Raw genomic sequence first — 27,129 nt, forward strand, 5'->3', positions numbered from 1 at the left:
ACTTCATATGTTATATAAAAGTCTAACCACTATGCTGAAACTAATCTAGTATTTAATGTTAACTGTAATTGAAAAATTAAAAAAAAATAAAAGATATTTGTAAAGGGACAGGTACCACCATAAACAAACATTCCCCATCTGGCATTGATCCTAAGGTACAGCATGTTTTTCTGCTAAATAAGAAGGTATTCAAAAGGCCATTATAAATGATTGCTCATTATGTCGATTTTCATCTTTTCCTTGAAGCTCATTAGCAGTGAGATTCTAATCTCTCTCCAGACTCCCTGTCATCCACTGGCTCTCCTCTGTAGCTCCAAGGCAGCCTTTCAGCATGGGGCATACCTTATTGGCCATGCCCAGGCAAGACATGTCCTGTTGCGATGGAAATGGAGAGAGAATGTCTAGACATCCAAATGCCAAGGCACAGTCCACAGCCATGACTGCTGGTCCTCCTCTCTGTCACTATCGTAAGAACGTTCGCCGCAACTCATAATGACACTTATCGGAAGCACTCATCCTTAAGAATCAGGTGTCTCATTGTACTCCTTTGTCTGGATCTGCTAAAATAATACCCCATAAGAAGCAGCCTTTCTTGGGAGACAAGGCAAGAAACCTTTGTCTTAACTTCCCACTTAAATTCATTTTTTTCTTTGCTGAATCCAACTTAAATTCCATTTTGTTAAGGGTTCTTTCAGTTCATATAGTTATTCTTTCCATGACTTAGGGTACTCAAATTTATATTCTAATAATCAAATTTATAAGATATTTGAAAATCCAAGTGGTTTTTTATTCATCTTTTTATTTTTTCAAGCCTATGTCTTGAGCATAGTACTACTCATTAAATATTTGCTAGATTCTCTGTGACTATGAGGTCCTGGTCTCTTTCTTATGCTACCTGGTCTCTTTCTCAGAGGTCAGGTAGCATAAGAAAGAGACCAGGACCTCATAGTCACAGAGAACCGCCTTGAAACCCCGGTTCCCCCGTGTGACTTTGTGCAAGTGACTCCAGCCCTCTGAGTCTGTTTCCACTTTTGTAATATGGGCTAATCCTAGTTGCATCTTCATATTGCTGACAATTCTCAAGAAGAAAATAAAGTATAGTGCCTCACAAAGAGCGAGGATTCTCCTCATCTTCTCAACTCCCTATGTCATCTTAACATCCTACAAAGAACCCCAGAAAGCAGCAAAGGACCCTGTATATTGCTTAGATCCCAATAGTAAAACCACAATTACCTGCAAGTATCAATGCAAAACCACCAGAAATGTTCTATGTGGATCTAAAGGACAGCTCAAATGAAAACAGCAAATAAACACCCTTGTGGCCCACTGGTCGTCTCGCTCCTGCCCACACTCCTCATAATGGAAAATGTTAAGAACAGTCATCCAAGGGTGACCAGGACCACTGTACTGGCCAACAATGGACTGTGCAGCAGAGCCCATCGAGGAGGATGGGACACCGGGTTCCAAGGGCCATAGAGGCCCATACTGACCACCAGGTAACCTTCCCTCAGACCCCTTCTCCATGTCATCTCAGTAGCCTAGCTTTTGAGGCATATCTCTGTTATTGGTTTCCAGCTGCTGCTATAACAAATTACCACAAACTTAGTGGCTTTAAACAACATAAATACATTATTGTTCTAGAGGTTGGAGTTTAAAGTGGGTTTTGTTAGTCTAACATAAAGATATCAGGGGCTGCATTCTTTCCAGGGGCTCTACAAGAACATCTCTTCCACTGTCTTCAGCTCCTAGAGGCTGTCCACATTCCTTGGCTCAAGGTCCTATATCATTTCAACTTCTGCTTCCTTTGTCACATCTCTGACTCTCCAACCTCCCTCTTTCCTTTATAAGGGAGCCTTGTGATTACATTGGGCCCACCCAGATATTCCAAAATAATCTCCCCATCGTCACTTAATCACATCTTCAAAGTCTCTTTTGCCAAGTAAGGTAAGATATTCACAGGTTCCAGAAATTAGGATGTGGATATCTTGAGGGTACATTATTCTGCTTACTATAATCTCTGAGGCTTTGACGTGATGCACTGAAATGACACATTGAAAACATCGCATCACTTCTATGTTATTCCTCCCAAAACTCTTAGAGTGATTAGGAATAGGCATGCCAAAACTGAGGAACATTCTACAAAATAACTGACCTAGGATCTCCAAAACTGTCAATATCCTGATACAAAGAAAGGCTGAGGAATGCCTGAGATCAAAGGAGACTAAAAATATGTGGCGCTACAAAAGAATCAGGTCTAAAGATCGGACAATAGTATTGTGTCAATTTCCTGATTTTGAATATTGTGCTACTTTCCAACTTTTCTACAAATCTGAAACTATGTCAAAATAAAAAAAAATATGGCAGAAAAATATCACATTAAAAATCATGTTAAAAAACACAATTCTCATGCATCAGAATTCCAAAGCAAAAGAGAACACTAATCGAACCAGACTGAAAATTATTTTCTATTCTCTCACCCTCCTTTGGACTCCATGGGAGCCAGATTCTTTCTAGTACCTAAACCATTTTGGTAATAAGCTAGGCATAAGTTACAGCTACGAATGTACAGATTTCCGTGGTGGCCTAAAATGAATATGGTAGTTGGTTTCTAAAGCCTCCTGATTGTGCACCATGGAGTAATTATTTGAAAATCTCACAAAATATGGGAGGGTGTAATGTGGGACAGGCAATGTCTTTTCAGTGGACAAAGGTTAAAGCATAAAGGACTTAGGTTATATGGCAGAAAGAATTAGCTCAGCAGAATTATATTCTGTGCTGATTAAGATGTTAAGTGAATTTCCAGAAAGCTTCAAAACTAGGTAAATAAGTACAATTGCACCTACCTGGAATGGGCTCATGTGGTCATTTATAAAGACCACAGTTGGTAGATGAACCTTCAAGTGCTGGTCCTCATTCACTTGTGCACTAAAACCTTTCTAAATAAAAAAGAAATTTTCACTGTCCCCAAAAATACACACACAGAAAAAAAAAACTATAATAAACAGATCCAGAAAACTAAAAATAGTTACACATTGAGCAGGCAGCCAAACTTTAACTATCAAGGCCTGAGAGACAAAGATAGAGAACAAGTGAAAAGACCCACACAAAAGCACAGGGGTGCATCCCAAAAACTCCTTGAGAAATAGGGTCATAAGATCATGCTGGGCACCCTCCTAGGTGGTGTGTAGCAAATGACCCATCCACTTGGCCCTCTTCCTAGACTGGAGAATGGGGATAATAAACCCTCCAACCTCCCATACCCAAAGCTTCTGCTCCTTCTGCACATCCACTACATCTGTGTTGGGAAGTATGCAGGATGTGGGATGGAGAAAGGAAGGAAACATAGGAATAGAGATGAGCAAATCTGGCCCAACGCCTGCACAGAGCCTGCGATACCATAGGATTTGGGTCCTATGACCTGGCTTGGAATCTTGCCTCAGCCATATTTTGGTCATGAGCTATGTTTACCTCACCTCCCAGAGCCTCAGTTTCCTCAGTAACTGCCCCTACAGTTCCTGAAATCTGATTGAGATCATCATCCAAAGACCTAGTTCTTATAATTATGACCAAGAATTCTGTAATAAATCTCTATCCCACATGAACTACATTTACCCTTCATCCTTCCATTGGTCTTGTGAGGACTGACTGTGCCTAAAGCAAATAAGAGACCATTTGAAGTTTTCCTTTCTCTTCTCATTCTAAGAATAGTATTTTCTTTCATTTTTTTTCTGATGGTTTTCTCTATTTGAAGATACAAGGTAATTTGTCAAAATAGATTATCATTTTTATTTATTAATACTTCTATTATTCATAAAAATGACAAAGGATTCACAGATGATTCATTTTAAGACTAGTGGAGATTAACGAAAGATATTTTACCACATAAATACAAATTTCCTGTGACAGGAATAAAACAATTACTTTTCTTCTTTGAAGTCTGAGGGGTTTGGGGGCTGCTGATCGCGTTAGTAGGTAGAGCTGCAGAACTGAAAAGGCCAAAACAGAGGACAAAGTGGTACACAGCAGAAGGAAGAAAGCTATGAAGTGAAGAAAGAGTGAGAGAAGGGAGCAAGAGAGGAAAGGTGAAGAGACAACAGAGGAGCATGGATCGAAGTTTGGTTGTGGAACAATAGGGTAAGAGGAAGAGAACAGAGTTTTTCGGGGGCCACACCACCATTTTAAATGGGATGGTGAAAAACAGATGAGGTGAGAAGCACCTCCAGGACATTCTGTCGTATATCATTCAATGTTCTCCCCCCACCCTTTGACACCTTTCTGAGAGACCCTAGCAAAGACTTCTAATACTTTCTAAGGGTCTCTGGAGGTCACACTTAGTTCTCCATGAAAACCTAAAGGGAGAATGTATTTAATATTTCTTTTTATTTTAGAATTTTGACTCAATATTCCTTTTGGACTTACAGTGCTATTTGGAGTGCTTGCAACCTAAAGTCACTAGAAAAAGAACCCCATCATCATGAGCCTTTACTCTCCCTTGTATGTACTATCTTATGTAATCTCACTCACAATTGGGTAGTGTAGAAAATGCTATTACTACACGTTAAGAAATAGAAGCTCATAGAGACTACATAATACGTGCAAGCTCACATAGTAAGTAAATGGTAGAGGCAAAATTCAAACCCAGGTCTGTCCAACTTCAACACTTATGTTTTGGGTTTCTGTTTTGTTGCTTTTTTTAATTGTGATAAAATTCACATAACACAAAATTCACCATTTTAACCATTTTGAAATGGACAATTTCGTGGCATTTGGCACATTTATACTGCATGCAAAACATCGCCACAATCTACGTTCCAGAACATTTCAACATCCCAAAAGTAAATCTCGTACTCATTAAGCAATAAGACTCCATTCCTTCCTCCCCCAACCCTTGAGAACCACCCATCTGTTTTCTGTCTCTATGGATTTGCCTATACTGGATATTTCATATAATGGAATCATCCAATAAGTAGCCTTTTCTGTCTGGCTTCTTTTACTTAGCATAATGTTTTCTAAGCTTCATGTTGTAGCATGTATCGGAACAACATTCTTTTTTAAGGAATGGCTATACCACATTTTATTTATCCATTCCTCACTGGATGGACATATGAGTTGTTTCTACTTTTGTTTTATAAATAATGCTGCTATGAATATTCATGTACTAGTTCTTTTGTTTGAACACTTGTTTTCAATTTCTTTGGGAAACCCCATATTTTTAATCATTGCACTGCTCCAGCTCTTCAAAATGAGACTGATTCCCATGGCAACCACTATGCTTTCAGGTGTCCAAAGAGGCTCAGAAAGTATTTGTTAATGGGACAGTGACTTAAAGATGACACATTCAAAAAAATATCCTGAATTCTACCAACTGAAACTTTCTCAATTTCACTAATTTCTGAAGTTCCTAAATAATTATAGAAGCTGCACCCAATACCAAAGAACAAAGCCAGCACTTAAAGTCTCCTCATTTCTTAATTACAAACTCCACTGTAAAAAATTTTCCAAAGCAAAACACCCAAAATGCTACAATATGTTATATGTGCATTGGGTTATACATTAATGAAGCACAGTGTTTTTATGCTCTGTTTCAAGCTAGCATCAGAGAGGCTATAGTAGTCAAAAGCAGGAGTGTGAGAAGGCCCTTCCAGAGACATCAGGGTCTCCAGGGAAGCAAGAACAGCTCGAAGGAGGAAGGAAGGTAATAGAAACTACGAGGGTTTGTTTCTATATTTGAATTATGGTCTAATGTCGCTAAGTCATCTGTTTTTTTAGTGCAAAATGAAAGGAAAGTACAGAGGGTCTAGAGGCTACATGGAAAAACATCAGAAACTTGCATCATTTACCTGATAGATTTTATTTTAATTGCATATACTACTAACAGTACTGAAAATAGGATATAAGACTTCTAATATCTAGGCTTTTGAGGAACTAATTCCTGGTTAGTTCAAACATTAAAGCTATTAAAAACTCCATTTATAAAGCATTATGAAAATTACTTAAAAGATAAAACTTTATTTTCTCCTTTGGTGAAAAGACTGATATAAATCAGTGATTTTTAAATTTTTTGCAGGGGGGCTATTCATAAAATCCCTGTGGTCAGAGCTTCCATGGGTGTTTGCTTGCATAAAACATGAGGTGTGATGCTGTGCAAGCCTCTGAGCATCTGAGCATGAATCTGTGGGCTAGCCTTCCTAGATGCTTCCTCATGGCCACTGCCAGATGTTCTGATTATCTGCCACTTTATCACTCTGCACCTTGGTGTTCTCATCTGTAAAAATAAAGGTAAAGCTCTCTATCATCCCATATTGTTTAAAATTTAAATTATAAATTTCCTCTATTGCTCCTTTCTTTAGCCTTTTCTTTACTGAGTAGCTCACCAACTTCCTTATATATCACTTTGAGCTCTGTCGAGGCATTTTCAATTCTGTAGCAGTAACTATTATTCTGATCAGCAACCCCAAGAACCCCAGACTTAAAAGAAAGGCTGATAGTTTTGTCTCTGTCATGTATCTCTCCTATCCCCCAATATATTGATGCCACTAACTGTCACTACCAACACCAATTATCAATACTGACATCAAACTGGAGAAACAGGGCTAAGGAGCATATACAGAGATAAATCAGGGTGGAAGGCTTGGTCACTCAATGCTATCGTCAGTAGATTAAAGTCCTCTTCTAGCCTGCCTCTTATGCATGATAAAAATGCCTCAGCACCTAATCATTCCAATCTACAAATCCAGCCTGCATCAGCAATCAAAATCATGCAAAGATCATTCTGATTTGTTCATTTCCCCTTGACAAACCTACAGTAGGAATGTTTGTACAGAAGAACAGGTGATGAAGAAGATATGTGTTTTCTGAGCAACACAATGGGCAGCTTCAATGAGCTTTTCTCTTTTTGTTACTTTTTGTATCAAGTCAATTTTAAATCCTCATAAAGCAAATCTTTGAGCAAAAGCAAAGCTTTGGTAAAAGAGCATGGGCTCTTGGCACCAAACCCATTCACTTGAAAGCTAAGATGACTGGTGAGAAGAGGCTAATCATCAAATTACAAGGCTGAGGGAGAGACAGAATGCTGAAATCAGCTCCCTGCTTTCAGTCTTGACTCTTAAATAGGAATTATTTTCAGTGCCAGTTAATAGTAAGCAGGAACACATGTGCTGCACACATGAAGACAAAGGCACAGTCATCTTTGCATGAACAAGGGCTCTCTTCTTCGATGGAGGTTTTATTAATGTTTCACTCAGTACCAATGAAGCCCCTTGAAACCAACTTGAGAGACATCTGCTAGACATCCTCCTGATGCTTGATGAGACCCAGAAATTCTCCTACCCAAATTCAGCAGCAGTGGCCACTGGCGCAGAATAGTTCTGGATGTTTTTTCAGAAATATCTGGCACAGTATGAGGCCATCCCTTGAATTCCATGAGCACAGTCAGTGAAGAATCTGGTTCAAGTAATGGTCCATCCTTATTACAGCCATAAAAACCACACTCTACAAGTGTACAGAAGCAAAAATATGGAGCAAAAAAAGCTGGATCTAAAGCTCTGATCTGTATAATCTCAATTTTTAAAAGTTCTCTCTTTTTTAACAAAATTGGGATCATATGCTATAGAGTATATGTGCCTTTAGAGAGTGGTTATCCCTCGTTAAAAAATTGTAGGTGCTTTTCAGAAGTAAACATGCATTACATTCATGATTATAAAGTAACTATTTCTTAAAAAGGAAGCTCAGTTATAGATCAGACTGAAAATATTTATTGCATAATCATTTTCTAAAAACTTATTCTGTTCAAAAACCAGTGAAAGGGGGGTAAATAGCATAACATAAAAGCGATCCAGTGGCTTACAGAAAAGTCCATAAAAGGGCACATGCAAGTAAAATGCAAACTAACTTAGCTGAGATTTTATTTTAAGAAAAACGTAAAATGCTTAATTTACATGATTTTAAAAATAATATCTACCATGTAGGAAGAATTTACTCTGTCTCAGGCTCTGTGCTAGACATTTTACTTGCATTATTTACTAACATTTTCAATAATCCTTTAATTTAAATGTTTTATAGATTTTACAAATGAGGAAAGTGAAATTTACAAAGGCTAAATGACTTCTCCCTAGCCACACAACATGAACTGCAAGAGCCACATTTTAAACATGAGTCCATCTATCTTTACCAACTTTATAAATTTTAAAAAGGGTACATTAAATATTCAATAATATAGTAAATAAAAATATAATTTAATTTCATCTTATCACATATAGAAAAAAGTCAAGGAATATAATGACAGAGCAGCAGAATAGGAGAACAGAAAGGGAAAAAAAAAAACCAGAATTGTGGGAGGCAATACTCAGATGTTAGTTTGAATATCAGGTTCAATGATTCAGCAATCCTATTTCTGGGTACTTATCTATCCAAAAGAATGGAAATCAGAATCTTGAAGAAATGTCCACACACTCTTGTTCATTGTAGCACTATTCACAATAATCAAGATGTGGAAACAACCTAAATGTCCATCCATGGATGAATGAAGGAAATGTGGTATATACATACAATGGGATATTGGTCAGCTATAAAAAAATAAGGAAATAAGGAAATTCTGCAGTATGTGACAACATGGATGACTCTTGAAGACATTATGCTAACTGAAATAAGCCAGTCACAGAAGAACAAAGACTTCATGATTTTACTCCTGTGAGGTATCTAAACTTGTGAAATTCATGGAATCAAAGAGTGGAATGGTGATTGCCAATTGGGGAATTGCTAATTAATGGCCATAGAGTTTCAGTTAAGCAAGTTGAATACTAAAGATCAGCAGCACAACACTGTACCTATAGTTAATAACATTATATATCTAAAAATTTATTAAGAGGGTAGATCTCATCTTGTGTTCTTACCACAATAAAAGAAAACTATTAAAAGAGGTAAACTTCTCTTATCTGGGCCCTAGGATCATATTGTTCTACAAAACTATGATTATCTGACTAATCCCTGTGTACAGCTCTGATTTCTAAAATTCTAGCCTTTGCTGTGGAAGGCATGGCCACAATAGAAAATATTCTTTCAATTTCTGTACCCTACCTTGTGTAATAACTCTGCAATTATTATTTGCAGCAGCCCAGAAGAAATGAAACCAGCAGCTGAATTCTGCCCACTGGCTACAAATTGTGCTCACCTAGATTAGCTCATCTTGTCTACAGGTGTCTCAAATATATTTCCTATGTACTGGACTGGAACAGAGTTTAATTCCTTATTTCATGAATGTTGGTAATAGGATTAAAACCTTGATCATACTCATGAAATAGTCGAATCACAGAAAAAGATATGAGCCTAGATACTAAATGTAATAGATCCCAAACAGGGTTGGTCTACACAACTTAAACAGTGGCCTAAACAAATGACACAGGTCTGAGAACACACATCTGATTTCCCACATTTCTTCTGAGTTTAAGTTCAAACAAGACACTAGCAAGACTGTTTTTGTTTTTTACCATCACTGTGAAAATTTCACAAGAGTTTCAAAAGGGATCTAAGTAGAAGGTGAAGTTGATTTCTTTTGAATCTTACTTTACCCACAGGATCAAGTTCTCCCTTACAATCTGTACAGTTTTCTCAAAGGGCTTCACAACCATTGATATATAGGGAACTTTAAGAGAGAGTGTATGTCTATCTTGGTCTAATTTAAAGTTAGTTCTCTGCATGAACAGAAATCAGGATTTTCAAAAGAGTCCATGGGTCCATTTCCCCATGGCTGAGGATGAGGGCTACACGCTCTGCCTGTGAAGTACCTGAGGGTAGGCAAATGATGTCAAATGGTTTGTCTCCATCTACGGTCTGGGGCAACTCTTTAGCACTCTTATGTGTGACCAAAAAAAAAAAAATGTGTTATGTTCTAGGTGCTCTGCTTAAAAAAGGCACTTCCCCGTTTGGTTCAAATAGATGTGTGGAGTACATACTTAGATCCTATTTTTACTATCCATTCTGAAAGAAGATTAAAAATATACAAATATAACATTAATTTGTCACCTTGAAAAAGACACTAAAATCCAAAGAAAATAAAAATACCTACCACTTATATGCTATGGAAATACTACATACTATGACAATATTTAAATTATTAGCTCAGATTCTAACTGTAGTCTGAAAAATCAGCATCATTATCTGTATTTTACCAAAGTAGAAACAAAGATTCAGAGAGACTTGCCCTAAGACTACACGCTAGGAAGAGAATAGGTAGGGATTCAAACTCACATGTGATTAATTCCAAACTCTCTTCCCACAATCCTGAACTGCTTCCAATTCCTAGCAAAATCTTTCTGTAAGTCTAGCAGCACAGCTTATCTTTTATCAAAGACATTCTTTCTAAAGTACCATGGCCAGCTCCAAATAGTGCCCTAATAGCATCATCAGAGCCTACCGCGGGCAGAGGACACAATATCAGTGGATCATTTGCATCACAATTCAAGTGAAAATACCACCCTTGGGTCAAACTTCAAGGTTAACCTTTGATATACATGGATGCTGAGGTGCCTGCCTTCCAACTAATTAGAATAAAAATACCTTACATGCTTCCCAGGAGATCTTGACTAAAGAGCTCAATCTTTTCAACAGATAGAATCTGGATAAACATTGGAAAGATGAAAATGGAGTTATTCAGGTGAGCTTAAATTAAGAGGAAATCAGCATTCTTAGCATATGCAAGTTTCTAGGAAGCAATTATAGAACATTCACAAGTTCACTGATGGCATTGGAAAACTCTCCCCTTGGGAGAAAGTTCCCGTTGTCAATCTGGTACAGCCCAAACATCCATGTTCTGCTCTCTCTTTCGTAATTTGTGAGATCACATTTAGTGGCACATCTTTCTCTTACTTTTCCTGGTGCTCAACTTTAGAGTGAGCTGTGAAGATTTTGTAGGATTTTCATCTTGTTAAGAAATGAAATAATTTCAGATACTTAATAATTCTTTATGATTTTTTCAAACTCATTTTTGAGGCACTAAGACCCCAAGTTACCAATGCTTCCATCCCAGATCCCAAATACTCTGAGTATCATATCTATTAAAGTAATTTAAGCCACTGGGATAAAACTACTATATAACCAAAACCAGATGATTGTTACATTAATTTGCGCCACTTTAAGAAAAACCAGTATATAAAAAATATCTTCTCCAAAAGTTAAGAAGAAGGTAACTGAGAGGTCTCAGGGATATAAATATGATAATACATAAAGCAATGAATGACACATTTTCAGGTATCAGACCACATGATATATTTCCCCCACTCTCAGCCACTCCGTGAGACCTGACATTTTCTCAATTCAACACTTCAGAAAAACATTACCAGAACTGATCAAAAGAATATTGCACTACAAAGTTTTCAGAAAACGTTGGCTCTCTGGAACCAGATTTCCAACAGCAAATTCCAATGCCATTCTTAACTGGCTAAGTAATCTCAAACAAATTGCCTAATCTTTTTCTTTCTGCAATTCAGTCTCCTCATCCATAAACTAGAGATAATAAGAACACTTGCTTCACAGATTTTCTATGAGGGTTAAATGAGTTAATGTAAATCGCTTGTAATAGTGCCTAACAAATAACAAACACACAAATCTTAATGCAAACTAGACCGGGCACAAGAACTAGGATGCCTTGAGTGCAAATTCCTCATAATCCTTCATTTCTCTCTTCAGTATGTTAAATGCTAAAGAGAGAAATAAAGTACGAAAGCCCCAGCTCATAGTGTGGCTTCCACAGTGGGATAAAGAGAACCCCTTTAACCATGACAGCCTGGCAAGCTGTGTGGCAGGAAGATACAACAGAATGAAGAGGACAGCCTTCCTCTCCATGGAGAAGAGAAAAAGAGGCAGAAGAAAAGTGTCTTCTAATTTTCTCCTCTCCTCCCTTTGGAGTGAGGATAATGTCAGGGCAAAGGAGAGCTTTAGCCCTCAACTCCTAGAGCATTCTAGAAAGATCCCTTCTCAGGCTGCCCTCTCACGAACCGAGGGCATGGCTATATCCCTGTGGATGCACAATGCAGCCAGGTAAAAGTGACCCTGAAGTTGAGATTCCCGAAGCTGCCTTTGATACTCATATAGTGAAGACATAGTTACTTGGAAGTATGGCCAGAAGACTCACCAGGTTAAAGGAGATGACTTGTTGATGTGGCAGTGGCCCTGTGACTCTGTAGCAAGAGCTGAGAATCAGAACCGAAGGCTAGTTCAGCCAGGAATGTACAGTGCAGGAGAAATCAAGGTGAGGCTGAACCAGGTGGAGCATACCATGACACTGGGCTTTGCTCAACCCCAAGGATGCATAATATAAATTATTGAACCATATATATTTGCATCAAAAGCCACTCATATGGGCCAGGGACACTGCTCCCAGAGAAAAGGAGGCAGAATACAGCACACCAAAGAACGATTGCTACCATGATACTATTTGCACCATAATCTTCCTCTCTCCCACGCCTCACATATGCAGATACCAACTATACATTTCCTCTGCACATATGAGTTAAAAATGGTGACAACTCCCCTACCACATAATTTAAAAACGATATGTTGACAGGTTCTTGAGAGAAGGATGTATAAAATGTATAAAAATAAAATCATTCATTCATCAAACAATATGAGTCCTATGGGGATGTAGCAGTGAATAAATATAACTTAATTTAAGATACAGGCTTTCTAAACCATCATAATCATTGATGGGAGCATAAATTTGGTACACCACTCTGGAAATCTATTTGCCACTATCTCCTAAAGCTAAATAATGCTTACCTCCAATGAATCAGTAATTCCACTCTTAGATATTAACCCAAGACAAATTAGTGCTTTTGCCTACCAAAAGACATGTATAAGAATATGTATGGCAGCTTTATTCATAATAGCCAAATATCAGAAAAAATCCAATGCCTATCAACTGGAGAATGGATAAATAAATTATGGGATATTATTCAGAGTAACATTTTTGGTGAATAAAAAGAATGAACGCATACACTCAACGACTTAGATAAATTTCATCCACATTATGATGAGTGAAAGATCTGAAAGAGTATACACTGTATTATGTCATTTATACAAAGATACAGAACAGGTAAAACTAACTTATGGGTATAAGATCAGAACAGTAGCTACCTGGGAGGAAGTAAGCAGAGGAGAAGAAGTATTCACTTGGAAGAGAAATGAGGGAGCCTACTGGGTTCTGGAAATGCTTTATGACCATCTGAGTGGCAGTCACATACACATACACATACATACATACATACATACATACATACATACATACATACATGCAGATGGTTTTTCTATCTCATCTGAGGAAGCAGGGTCTTTAGTGGTGAAAGGAGTTACTATGTTACCCCAAAAAGGATGTTCTTTACCTACACTCTACAGAGTCTCATCTAATGTATTCCGGGGATAAATGCAGACTTTTCCCTAGACATCTCCGATAGAGATTCACTCATTTACTTGGGCCACCTTTACATCTGGATCTCTAGTTGCCATGAAATGGGCAATTAGAAAGATGTAGGCTACATTGTCTTAAAGTCTAAATCAATTTAAGAAATTTTATTATCCTTTAAATAACAAATCAAAATAATTCCTTTAAATGTGTGAGATGAAGAACGTGGAGCTGTGGAGGGCATGTGCCACACATTCATGTTGAAACAATCACAATAATCGAGCTAAATCCTGAGGGATCCAGTTAATCTGAGTCTCCAAGGAGCAAAGACCACGACCAAAACCAGAACAAACCACAATGGGTGCCTCGTTGCCAGTAGTTCTGGTGTCCGCCAATGAATTTATTCTCTCAGCTCTTCAAAGAGTTTATAGAAATGTTTAAACCAAAAGAGTTCCTTAATACTTTAGACTCAGTGCTTAAGTTTTTTATGGTTACAGATATTTTTGAGAATCCGATAAAAGCTATGAGGACTCAGGGCAAAAAAAAAAAAAAAGCATAAAATGTTACATATATTTCAAGTTGTCTTAATACCTAATAGCTCCTAACCACAGAACTATACAACTATTACAAGGAGTCTGAAACCTTTTCTCAATAATTCAAACAGTCTAACAGCATAGGTGTACACGTATTTACGATAAAGCTAAAGACTAGCTAATTCACTAAAAATACTAATTTATATTACATTGTTTTAGCTGGAGTTATATGTAATAAATGTGCTAACACTGGATATCTCCTACTATGATATTGCTGTCATCTTAAAAATGGGGGAATGAACTAATTATTGCTCAACAAATCGAGTCCATTTCATAAAAAATATATTTTTGAAACATGCAGTAACTACATAGGTAAATGTAAAATACAGTATAAATGTATGTTTTCTTTACAAGTTAATTTAATCCTATCTGATTTAAAAGGCAAGTGCACAAAGCAATAATTGCAAATCTTGCTGATAGACATATAGTATATAAAGATGTAATTTGTGTGACAATCACAGCACAAAGGAGGGGAGAGGAAATGGAATCTGCAGAAACAAAGTTTTGTTTACTACTGAAATTAGCATTAATCTGAACTAGATTGTTACAAATTAAGATGTTTACTCTAATCTCAGGGAAAGCAATATAAAAATAATTCAAAAAATATAGTAAACAAAATAACAAGGGAATTAAAATGGCACACTATGAATTATCTATTTAATACAAAGAAGGTAATAATGAAGATTAGAGGAACAAAACTGGTAGACATAAATCATACTTTATTAGTAACTACGTTAAATTTAAATAAACACTCCAATTATAAGGCAGAGATTGGCAGGATGGATTTTTTAAAAGATCAAACTATATGCTTTCTACAAGGTACACAATTTAGATTCAAAGACACAAATAGAATGGAATACACACACACACACACACACACACACACACACACACACACACACCATGCAGATAGTGAACAAAAGAGAGCTGGAGTGACTATACTATTAGATAAAATAAACTTTAAGACAAAAATTGTTATTAGACAGAAAGATTTTAAAATGACAAAAAAAATTCATAAAGAGGATATAACAGATACAAACATTTATACACATAATAAAGAGATGCCAAAATACAAGAAGCAAAAACAAACAGAATTAAAAAAATAGACAATTCAACAGTAATAACTGAAGACTCAAATGCCTTACTTTCAAAAAGGAAACAACTAGACAGAATGGATAAAACAACTAGATAGAAGATCAATAAGAAAACAGAAGACTTGAACAACACTATAAACTAAGTAGTCCTAACACTCATATATAGAATATATATAAAACATTCCACTCAACAGTTACAGTTCCTCTCAAGTGTATGTGGAACATCCTCCAACATACACCACATGTTAGACTATAAAGCCTCAATAAATTAAAAGGAATTAAATCACATAAAGTATGTTATCCAACTATGATTGAATGAAATTAGAAATCACAAACAAGAAAAATCAACAAATATGTGGAAATAAAACAACACACTTCTAAACAACGAAGGGACAAAAGAAATCATAAAGGAAACTGGAATATACTTTGAGATAAATGAAAACACAATACCAACACTTATGGAATGCAGCTAAAAAATGCTTAATGACAAATTTGAAGCTGCAAGCACCTTTATTAAAAAAAAAGTCAAATCAATAATCTAATCTTCCATGTAACACTAAATGCAAACTAAAACCAAAGCAAACAGAAGGAAGAAATAAAGATAAGAGTGGAAATAAATGTAATAGAAAATATAAAAAAACAATAGAGAAAATCAATGAAACCAAAAGTTGGTTCTTTCAAGAGATTAACAAAATTGACAAGACTTTAAGTAGAGTTACCAGAAAAGAAGACTAAAGACTAAAGAGAGAAGACTGAAATTATTAAAATCCGGAATGAACAGAAAACATCACCACCGACTTACAGAAATACAGTCACATTACAATATAAAGAAATACTATGAACAATTGTATGATAGCAAATTAAGTAAACAAACTAGTTAAAATAGAAAATTCTTAGAAAGTATCACAATTGACTGAAAAAAAAAAAGTAATAGAAAATCTGTAGAGATCTCAAACAAGCAGAGATTTTATTAACAGACAAAAAACTTCTCACAAATAAAAACCCAAGCCTAGATTGCTTCACTGGTGAATTCTACCACTATTAAAAGAATTAACACCAATCCCTCACAAACTCTTCCAAAATATAGAAGGAGAGGGGCGACTTCCCAATTCATTCTTTGAAGCTCAGATAGGAAAAACAGACAAAGGCATCACAAGAAAACTACAATGCAATATCCTTTAAGAATACAGACACATAAATCTTCAACAAAGTACTTTTTAAAAAAATTAAACTTAGAATCTAATGGTCTAGTTCCTAGAAAATGAAGCTGTTTCCATAGGAGACCAAAATCATCCTTTGATTTTTGTTTCATTCCCTACTAGGCACATTAAGCGATCTCATTACTATTCACTCCATAATAAAACAGATAAAATGAATGTAATTATAAATAAATCTCCCAAACTCATCCCGTCTCCTTCTGCCACCTACCAAAAATGTGCAGCAGTTTTTTGAGGCAGGTCTTTCTACCTTGTGATTGATGAATTCACCAGCATTACTCTAAAATCATGTTTTTTACAGAATCCGATTACACAAAACCCAACCCTCCATGCTATAAAAAATAAGGAAACCACTTGGTCCTTGATGAAATATCTCCAATTTGGCCTCCACTAAACTGGCTGATTTCTTTGAAATTTAAGTAGGCTATTTTAAGCATAGGTATTTTTAAAGCATTCCATAAGGGCACCGCTTTCACCTTCCTCTCTTTATTTCACTGGAAATAAATTTATAGTCATAGGTGGTAGAAAGCCTTACTTTTAAGATTACAACCCTGAAGTGGACCTAGGAACTCATAACCACCACCAAGCTCAACGAAACCCTCTTCCCTAAAGCATTGTGCTTTACAAAGTTAATTATGTCTCTGAATTACCAGAGGAACTTATTAAAAATGCGTATTCCCAAGTCTTCCTTACGAGATTCTGGTAAGTTTGTAACTAGGCCCAGGAATCTGCATTTTAACTCACCCCTTCCCTAGTTATTCCAAACTATACTTTGAGAAAACATTGCCCTGGAGGTACTTAATTTTTAGATTCATCTCCATGATTAACAGGAGCAAGCACGAGCCAATATAGGTCCCCAGGAGAGCCCTCGTATGTCTCAACTCACTGTTTCAGAATCCTAGTGGGCCTGGTCACAAGCGTTTCCTAGAGAGTTGGAAAGAAAAGTCTGGACATCATTTTCCTAGAGATTCAGAAAAGAACCCACTAAACAGCAAGCAAAAAATTAATATTTTGCTATAGAAACAGGGGTTTAACAGGCAGGATTTCTTGTACAGATGTCTCAGACACTGAGGAATTATAGGGTGTGTAAAAGGTATCGCACTTTCGAGACTGTACTACCACAACATGGGTGACCCTTCTAAGGACCACCTATGCCATTCATCTGCTAGTAACTATTACTAAGTAGAAGAGACTGTTGCTACAAAAGTCTCTGGCAAATTTAAGATTCTTTCGAAGATGCAAATCACTTTAAACAGATTATTCCTAAATTCAAGACCAATGCCTGCAAAATAAGCAAGTCCATGCCCACAACATAATTAAGTCGGTGCTAGCCTTAAGCATGTGTGTGTGTGTGTGTGTGTGTTTTCTCTCCCTTCCCCTCTCTCTCTTTCTCTCATACCCCCCCACACACAAATACACACAACTACATCCATATACACACACATCCACACATACACAAACACACACACACACACACACACTCACATACACACATCATTGGATGGACTGAATGGTCTAAAAGAAATTCATCTTACTGGAAAAGATGCCAGAGGTCCTTTAAGGTACTGTTTTTCAAATTACAGGTTTGAAATCAATTTCGTATGTCCATATGAGCATTCTCTTAAAAATGAAAAAGAATGGAGTGGAATGGAATGGATAACTCTAGGCAGAGTGTTTGGTAAAAACGTCCCTAACTTGGGAATCCTGGCATCATAGGAAATCTTGGGGCAGGGGAAGCTGTGTGTGTATGTGTGCAAGTATGAAAACAATAAAACCATTAATAAAGAGCCCATACATTTGGAGCTGTGGCATTGAGTGACCATAGCTGAGGACGACCCTGAAGATAGGCTTCCTACCCATGCCTTAACCATGAGAACCATCAGTGAGGGCACTGTTTGGTACTTACTAGTGCTCAGCTAGGGACAGAGTGATATGTGAATGCTGAACTCTATTCTAAGACCCTTTTCCATAAGGCCACCATGAAAACCACTCACTCTTTTAGAGACGGAAACTCCCCATGGGGTTTCTGAACATATCACAAGAGGAGTAAGAGGTTCTCGTGATGCATTGGATGGGATGTCAAAGTAATTTAATTGAATAGTCAAATAAATGGGACCTAATTTTGTACCCCGAATGGGTATTAAAGTGGGCCATATTGTTTATACAAGCATTTTACATTTTAATTTGTATTGGTCCACTGAGAAGATGACTTTTATAATATTACTTCTGAATCACATACAGTATGCTATATTGTAAAGAATAGTAACTTTTACTAATGTTAAAATCTAAGTTCTTACAATTCTGATTCCCTACTGTATTCATTACTAGATGAAAAATGATGCATAGGTATATGTGTGTTTGAGTGTAAAAAGAAAATTTGAAGAAGGAAACCTTAGTTGTCAAGAATGTCCTCATAAGTGTTTTTTGTTTTTTGTTTTTAATTTTGGCAGTTTCCAATATAGCCAGAGAAAATGATCTTAGTGGAAGAGAAGGTATAAGCTTGTACAATTTAGAAGCAGGCAACAAGGAAGTCTTCAGAGATCTTAAAAGGGGAATCCCTGGATATGCCTAAGAGACTGTCTCCAAATTGTCCTTGGCTGTAAATACAGTCATATAAGCTACTCTTGTACTGACAAGGACCAGGGCTGCATGGAAAAAATCTTCTGGATATAACAGGGTCTTCCTCCTCCCATTCTATTTACACACACACACACACACACACACACACACACACACACACGCACAAGCACATGCACACAGACACATTTGTCCTCTTTGAGAACAAACCAAATGTAAGCATCAGCAAGGCAACAATCAAAGAAAATTTTAAAAAACACAAAAACAAATGTCATATAATTAGGTGTAAGGAAGACTACATTATTTTCTTGCCATATCACACAATCAATAGTGGGTTGAATCACATGACTCTATCAACATTTGAATGTTTGACTTACAAAAATGACAGTTTAGCACAGTTCAATCTAACATTGATGGAGTTTCTACCATGTACAAATCCCATAAGGATATTATATTTAATGTATTACATTTACAAAATGACAATGAAAATAACGGTGCTACACAGTGAAACCCTTACAATTTCACAGAAGTTAAACAAAGAATAAGGTGGAAGGATGCTTTAAGACAATGTGTTTACAGGGATGGGATATAAACAAGCAAGAACATAGAAAATCAAATCAACACATTTTAACTGAATACATGCAATTCACAAGACATATTGTCCTTGTTCGCAAGCACCTATAATTTAGTTGAGAAGATATAATGCATGAAAAAAAAATTGCACCTAAGACTCTTTTATAATAATCACTTGGGACAGATAAACTGGCACAAAGAATATCAAACTGGACATGTCCTTGGAATTTATATAGCTTAACTCCCTTATAAAACAAAAGCCAAAAAACTGATGCTTACAGTGCTTAGTATCATTAACATACAAAAGATTTCCCTATTTACTAGAGTTATGTTAAAAAATATTAATGTTAAAAAATGTTTAAAGTGCTCCACTGATTTAAATACTGCATAGAGGTCAAGGAAGGTTAAGATCAAATAAATGCCACTGGATTTCACAAATAGAAGATGGACAAAAATAAATAAATCTCAGAGAGATTAAATATTTAAGTAAAAAGGCTCTAGATAAACTGACTCCGCGGGTTTATTTTCATCTCCTCCCAAAATCCAACAGTAATGACAGTAAAAGAATAAAAAAGGTAAAAACAGCAGAGGCATTATTAGTGGATGAGAGAGTTCAATATACTTTATAGAAGCAAAAACAGGGGACAGAAGAATGGAAACAACTGAGCAGGACAGAGAAACTACAAAAAAAGTGCCGGTACAGGGCAACCAATAAAGAAGTAGCCAATACTCACCACACAGTCACATGAACACTCAGGCTGAGGACCTAGTTCTACCAAGTACTCTAGAATGTGGGGATCGATCACAACACAGACAATAGGGTACTGTTTAAAAATCTGGGAATATAGAATTGATGAGTTTTCAAGTCCCTTCCTCTACTCCAACACTGGCAAGGAAAGACCTAGGACATAGCAAGCCTAGAAAAAAAATCAGCCTAGATCATAACAAAAAGGGAGAGACTCCAAAAAGTGGTGGGTGCAGGGAGGTAGGGAGTTCTTCAGGTGGAAAAAACAGAACCATCACATTATCTGATACATTGAACCTTTATAATAATATCGAGAGGCATTTGACAGATCTGATGAAGAAAATACAAACAATTCTAAAATGGTTCGCATTAAAATTAGCAATGGGAAAAAAAGGCAATTAATAACTCCAGAGAAAACAAAAAGTCATATATAAATAATCTCAGATACCACTTCATAAAAATTTAAAACTTCAGCTCATCAAAGAACATCATTAAGAAAGTAAAAAAGAAAGTCACTTTCTGAGAGAAAATGTTTGACAAAGAACTCACATCTGGAATATATAAAGAACTTCTACAAATAAATAAGAAAATGACAAGAGACTCAAAAAGATTTTAATGGGCAAAAATTTTAATGGACACTTCACAAATTAAATATCAAAATTACTAGTAAGTACATGAAAAGATGCTCACCAGGGAAATGACAGTATAGAATTTCAAAAGTATGAACATAAAAAGACGAAGAACAGGAAAGACATGGGGGATGATGGGTATCTGGTATGATAGAAATGTTCGATAAGTTGACCTGGGTGGTAGCTATACAGATATCCATACACATAAAAATTCATCAAGCTGAATATTTATGGTTTATATATTTTATTCAATAAAAATTATACTTTAATTTTTTAAAACATAATCCTCAGCTATCAACAGTTTTTGCTATATGAATGAAGGATGTGGAATTAGAGGGATGAATGTAAGAGAGCTAAATCTTTACCTAATCTTTACCGAACTTGAAAGGATAGATCAAGAAGTAGTTATATAAGCATATTTTTGAGAATATTATGGTTAGTAATAGCTGCCTCTAGGAAACAAGACTGGAAGCTGAGGAGAAAGAGGATAGGGAATTGTCATTTTTCATAAACAGCCTTTTACTGATATTTAACTATGCATATATTAATTTAATGGGAAATTTTTAAAGAAATATTAAATTATTAAATATGCAATTATTTATTTAAACATGAGGCAGAGGTTTTTTTAAGTATGCCTCAGTGACACCTTTTATTTTGCCAGTGCAGCATCCATTCCCCCTTCTGTATTCTAAATTTCCTCCCTCCTCTACCATCAATCCATAGGACCCAGGAGGAATTTCTCCAGCCCAGCTTCAATAGTAGCTTATGAGTCAAACTTAATCTAACCCATGGTCCTGGCCCTTGTCCAGAGAGAACTTTTTTCTTCCAGGGACAGGCACAAGGGGCAATGAGGGCTATATTGAGAAAAGTTCTCTGTAGAGACATTCTATTACCTAGAACTGCTGGCAGCTGTCTTGCCATTAAGAAAGAACTTGTCCAAGAATGCGGTTGACAGGATGCATAGCAGAGAAGGCACCTGAGCCCTGATATCTCTGGTGAAGCCCCTGGTTCCATGCAGGTCTGAAGTTTGTCTACCCCTATTCTTTTCATAAGTATAAGAGGCAGTACTGTGTAAAGGAACCCAAGCATTAGACTTCCTGGGTTCAAACTCTGGCTTTACTTCTTACTGTGTGACCTTGGGCATATTATTTAATCTCTTCCTTATCTATAAAATAGGATGGTAATAGTACCTACCTTATAGAATCAAATGAGTTGATATACATATAATACACATGCATACTTATGCATATATTTTTACAGATACATATGTATAAAAACATGTATATAGCTTAATATATATATTTACATATTAAAATCTCATTTAAATTTACATGTGCTAAACCATATTTTTATTTTTAGCAATTAAATTCCCTTTTTCCTTAAGCCAGTTTGAATTTAATTTTCTGATACTTACAAGTTTTCTCTTCTGTGTGTTGACTAATTCAGCATACAAAAGAGAAAACATACAAAATCATTCAATAGATTTAAGCAAATATGCATAAAACATAAACATTCTCTATATCATAAAAAATCATCAAAAATATTAAGAAGTATATAGAAAAGGAAGAAAGAATGTTTTCAATCTAAAGGATTGATATGGTTTTTGTCCTTATAAATTACAAGATGGAGATGCAACACAAAACGGGCAAATATATAAACACATAATTGATAAATGAAAAAATAAAAATGCAAAAAATAATGTTATTTCTAAAATTCAAACTAATGAAATAAATAGAAATTAGCTTTTTCCAATGATATAGCTAAAGATTGTTTTAAATTTTATTATCCGATGTTGGTAAGTGTCTCATTGACTGCTGGTGAGAATGTAAATTAACTCAATTTTTCTGAAAGGCAATCTAACTACAATAAAAATAAGCATACCTTTGAAACAGTAATTCTTCTTCTAGGAATTTACCTAAGGAGATACTTAAGGGTGTTTGTGAATATTTTCCCTGTAATTTTTCTCATTAATTTATATTTATAAACAGGAACATTAAAAACTGTCCAAAATATAGAGGATTCGATAATATCCATACATTCCAACTGTTTAGTCATTTAAAATGCTGATAGAAAATATATATGTATTGAAGAATGTTCATGATTATTAAATGAAATAAACAGATTACAAAATCATATATAGTATTCCCCCTCTTATCTGTGAGCTTTACTTTCCAAGACCTCCAGTGGATGCCTGAAACTGCAGATAGTAGTGAACCCTACAGATACTACATTTATTTTCCTATGCATACATACCTATGATAAAGTTTAATTTATAAATTATGCGCAGTAAGAGATTAACAACAATAACTCATCACAAAATCGATTATATATAATTATATATATATAATTATAACAATATGCTATAATAAAAGTTAATTGAATGTGGTGTCTCTCAGAATATCTTATTGTGCTGTACTCACCCTGACTCTGTGATGTGAGATGATGCAATGCCTAAGTGATGAGATGAAGTGAGGTGAATGGCGGTGTCCTAACATGGTGTTAAGCTACTATGGACCTTTTGATGATAAAGGTTACTTGAAAACAAGCACTGCGAAGCCATGACAGTTGAGAGGGCTACTAAGTGACTAACTGGTGGGGGAGCATATAGAGCATGGAGGCGCTCAACAAATGGATAATTCATATCAAGGGCAGATGGAGTGGGATGGTGCAATTTCATCACGATACCCAGAACGGTATGCAATATAAAACTTATGAATTGTGTATTTCTGGATTTTCCATTTAATATTTTCAGACCACAGTTGACCGTGGGTAACCGAAACCACAGAAAGCAAAACCAGGGACTACTGTAGTACAAGCCAGCATTTTAGTTGTATAAATACATACATATGGAAAAAGATCTACTATGACACACATCAAATGATAGCGAAATCTCTGGGTGGTGAAATTATGAGTGACCTAATTTGTTGGGATTTTTTATATTATGTGTGTATTTCATTCTGTCTCTAATGTACCTTTATGGACTTTCAATAAGAAAAAAATGTATTTTAAACTCATAAAAAGCCATAAGTCACCTCTCAGAATAGTTTCAGTGGTGCATTTGGAGCCAAAATGCATATGAGTTGTTAGGCAGATCACAGGTCATAAGAAAGTCAAGGGAGTGGACTCTCTTTTGAGAAAATTTGGTCGTAAAAAAAGCAAAAGGTCTCAAAAACATAAGTGGTGCATAGTTATTGTGAGAAGAGGAAGAGATCAAAGATGCAAAAAGAAGAAATCACTAGAAGAGATGTCTAATGAAGCCTGCAGTATACTCTGCTTTCCATTCTCAGTGGCTTTCCTTGGACTTGGCTGGGCTGCCTTACCTGGATTCCCACGTGCCCTTTGCCCTTGTGTTGCAGGCTCAGGAAGGACAAAGAACCCACCCAGGGGCATAAACCCATACTCTCAGCCTCTTAGTGTCTTAATCCCCTAAACTTGATGCTACAGGAATTCTTCATCAGCAACTTTCCCAATGGAAGAAAGCAGGTCAGTTGAAGACCTGCACAAGGCTTTCTTAGACCCCCATTCTCACAGAAGAGTAACTATCAACCACAACTGCAATCATAATATACATCTGACCTTAATAATGAAAAAGTGAGTTTTCAACAATTCATAAGGGCTTGAATGTTCTGTAAGACAGATTACATTGTCTTTTCCTTTATTTTTGGCATATTAACAGCTGGTGACCTAGATTAAGAAATAATATGTGAAAAGGCAGACTACATCACTAAATTCCTTCACAGATGGAAAGTGGATTTAATGAAAAGCTTCAGACTTCAGACCAAAGATTCAAGTAATTGCTTGCAGGGGAGGAGGCACACCTACAAGTGCGTAAAATGAGGTATGAAAAAATTATGTCATAACCTTGCTCATATCCCAATAGATTCTGGCTACTTTCTGGACATGTAACTAGGGACTGGAACAGGGCAGGAAGCCTTGCTAATTCAGCTGCTGAAGGAGCAGCAGGAGAGGATCACATTGTTTCAGGATGAGCTTGGGTAGATATTAAAAGAAATACAATCCTCTTAATGCATCCAGACTGTGCATGGGTAGAGGGAGGGACCAGAGGCAGCCACCACACCTCTGGGCCTGTGGACAGGCAAAGGCCCCCGAGCCCCCTTCTGCTGAGTTCTTCAGGTCAGCTGGAAGTGAGGGGCAGCCTGAGCCTAGGTCTGAAGAGGAAAATTCACTGTCACAATGAATGTGACAAATCTGACTTCCAGTAAAATAGGAAAATGCTAAACTCCCAATAACCCAGAGATGGAAAATCTTGCCACGTGAAAGACAGAACACAGTTCCACTGATACAAATCATGAAGCTCATTAGCTGGTGTTAATTTTCAAGTACAGTGCTCAAACAACCATATAATGTCCTTTGCTCAGACACAAATGAGCACCTCAGTGCCTGCGAGATCTTGATGACGAACAGTCGCAGGGCAGCCAGGCCAGCCCCGTGCCCGATACAATGTCTCCAACTGTTTGGGGTTGTGCGGTATGGATCTGGGATCCATTTGTGCACATCTTTGGGTGAGAAAAATAAATAACATTGGCCAATTTACTGAGAGGCTTGTAAAACAACACGGAACCCAACCGTGCAATTTGGATTAAAAAATAATAATAATAATACAATAAAACACCTTCCTTCGTGCACAAATGTGCAGAGAATTGTTGGGTTCTGGTCATATTTATTTTTGACCTTTCAGAGAAGGGCATTGGCGTCAAAAGGGACACACGTAGAGAGACCAAAAAGGACAGGAAAAAGTGTGTATGTAGATCTGTTTTGAACTCCGGGATTCTCTCCAAGGCTCTGAATTAAAGCTGCTGGTTTTTCGCGATCAGTCCGATGGATCAAAACAGATGTTGGGGGTATCTTCTGTGCTAAAATGTTCCTGTCTGCTGCTCTCCTGTAGCCAAGAAATCCCCCCGGAGGAAATACAGCTGCCGCAATCTCCCGCCCCGACCTGCAGGCGCGTCCCTACCAGCTGCCTGCGGGCGAGCGGAGAGCGGGCGCCGGAAGGGAGATGCGCTCAGCTCGGGGACAGCAGGCGACTCACCGCACCTGCGACTGCTCGTGCCCGGCGCCGGCCCGAAAAGCAGGCAGAGCTGCCAGCCGCGCTGGGGGTGCGGGAGCGGCAGGCCCCCAGACTCCGCGCCTCCGGGGACCGGCCCGCGCGCCCCTGGCATCTCGCCTCCCGGCGCGCTCCCCGCCCGCCGCGCTGGTGCAGCCTTGCTGCAGTCGCCGCGGTGGAGGGTACGGCGTCCCCGAGATCCCGGCCCGGCTCCGCACCGCTGTCGCCCAGCTTCCTCCTCTCCCCTAACCGCCTTGTCCCCGCCACCTGCCTCGCCGCCAGCTTCTGACCTTTTCCTGCGCGCGGTTGAGTCGTTTCTGGACGTTCTTAGCGAAGATGCCCGTCTTGATGTCGGCCATGGCTGCTGGTCCGCGGAGGCTGCGAGAAGCAGAGCGCGCGCTGGGCTGACGGCGGCGAGGAGGAGGAGGAGGACCTAGAGAGGAGGAGCGGGAGGAGCGGGAGAGGCGGCAACGAGCAGCGGAGCGCTGGGAGTGGCGCAGCGGCGGGGAACGGGCTTAAAGCCGTAGAGCGGAGGCAGGACGCGCCGGCACTGGCGGCGACGAGGGGCGGGGTGGGGAGAAAAAGAGAGAGAAGGAGCCAGGAGTCAAATGCCCAAATAGTGCCCACAGTGATGGAGGAGGCGGGGAGAAAAAAGGGAGAGAAGCCAGCAGCAGAGCCAGAGCCCGGAGGCAACTCAGGTGCTCTTTTAAGGTGGTTGGGGAGAGGAGAGAAGAGGGAAGGGAATGTCTGGGGGACGTGGAAGCCAACAGGATTGGAACTGCTCTGAAGTGGAGGTGGGTAGGTTGGTCTCCCCGGAGTGCCAGCTGGACCACCCAGCCGGAGAGTGCACCCTTTGCCATCCGTGTGTTCAAGAAGAGTGACCAGCCTCGCCCTGCCCTAGGGAGCCTCACGACCCAGGAGGGAAGCTGACTGGGAAACTAGATCAGTGCAGGGGGCAGAGACGCAATAGAGAGATGGTAGAGAGGAAAGGAGGGAAAGACCAATCCTGAAACTCGTTTAAACTTTAAGGGAGCCTGGGTGGGAAGGTTCCGTATTGAGAAGGGTCAGTTCCTTTGAGCCGGGTGCTGTACTTTGGTGATCTCTGTAATTCCTGCCCGGAGCAGAAACCCTGACATAGGCACTCACTCCCCAAGAAGTGTTACCTGGAAGAGAAGAGTTGGGTCCTTTAATTGCCTCACATCGGCATAGTGAAACCCAGGCCTCCTAACCTGCTGCTTCTTGC

General features: G+C 37.9%; 1 protein-coding gene across 2 annotated transcripts in view; it reads right to left on the reverse strand.

The window, feature by feature from the left end:
• The window catches only part of AMPH (amphiphysin), a 196,190-nt gene extending 169,945 nt beyond the window's left edge, over nucleotides 1–26,245 (reverse strand). For both annotated transcript variants that reach the window (XM_006925336.1, XM_006925335.1), the window contains exon 1: nucleotides 26,177–26,245. In XM_006925336.1, coding sequence (XP_006925398.1) covers nucleotides 26,177–26,245 — 69 coding nt within the window. The remainder of the gene's footprint in view (nucleotides 1–26,176) is intronic.
• Between the last annotated feature and the right edge of the window lie 884 nt (nucleotides 26,246–27,129).

This window comes from Pteropus alecto, unplaced genomic scaffold (genome assembly GCF_000325575.1).
Source record: "Pteropus alecto unplaced genomic scaffold, ASM32557v1 scaffold109, whole genome shotgun sequence".
NCBI lineage: Eukaryota > Metazoa > Chordata > Mammalia > Chiroptera > Pteropodidae > Pteropus > Pteropus alecto.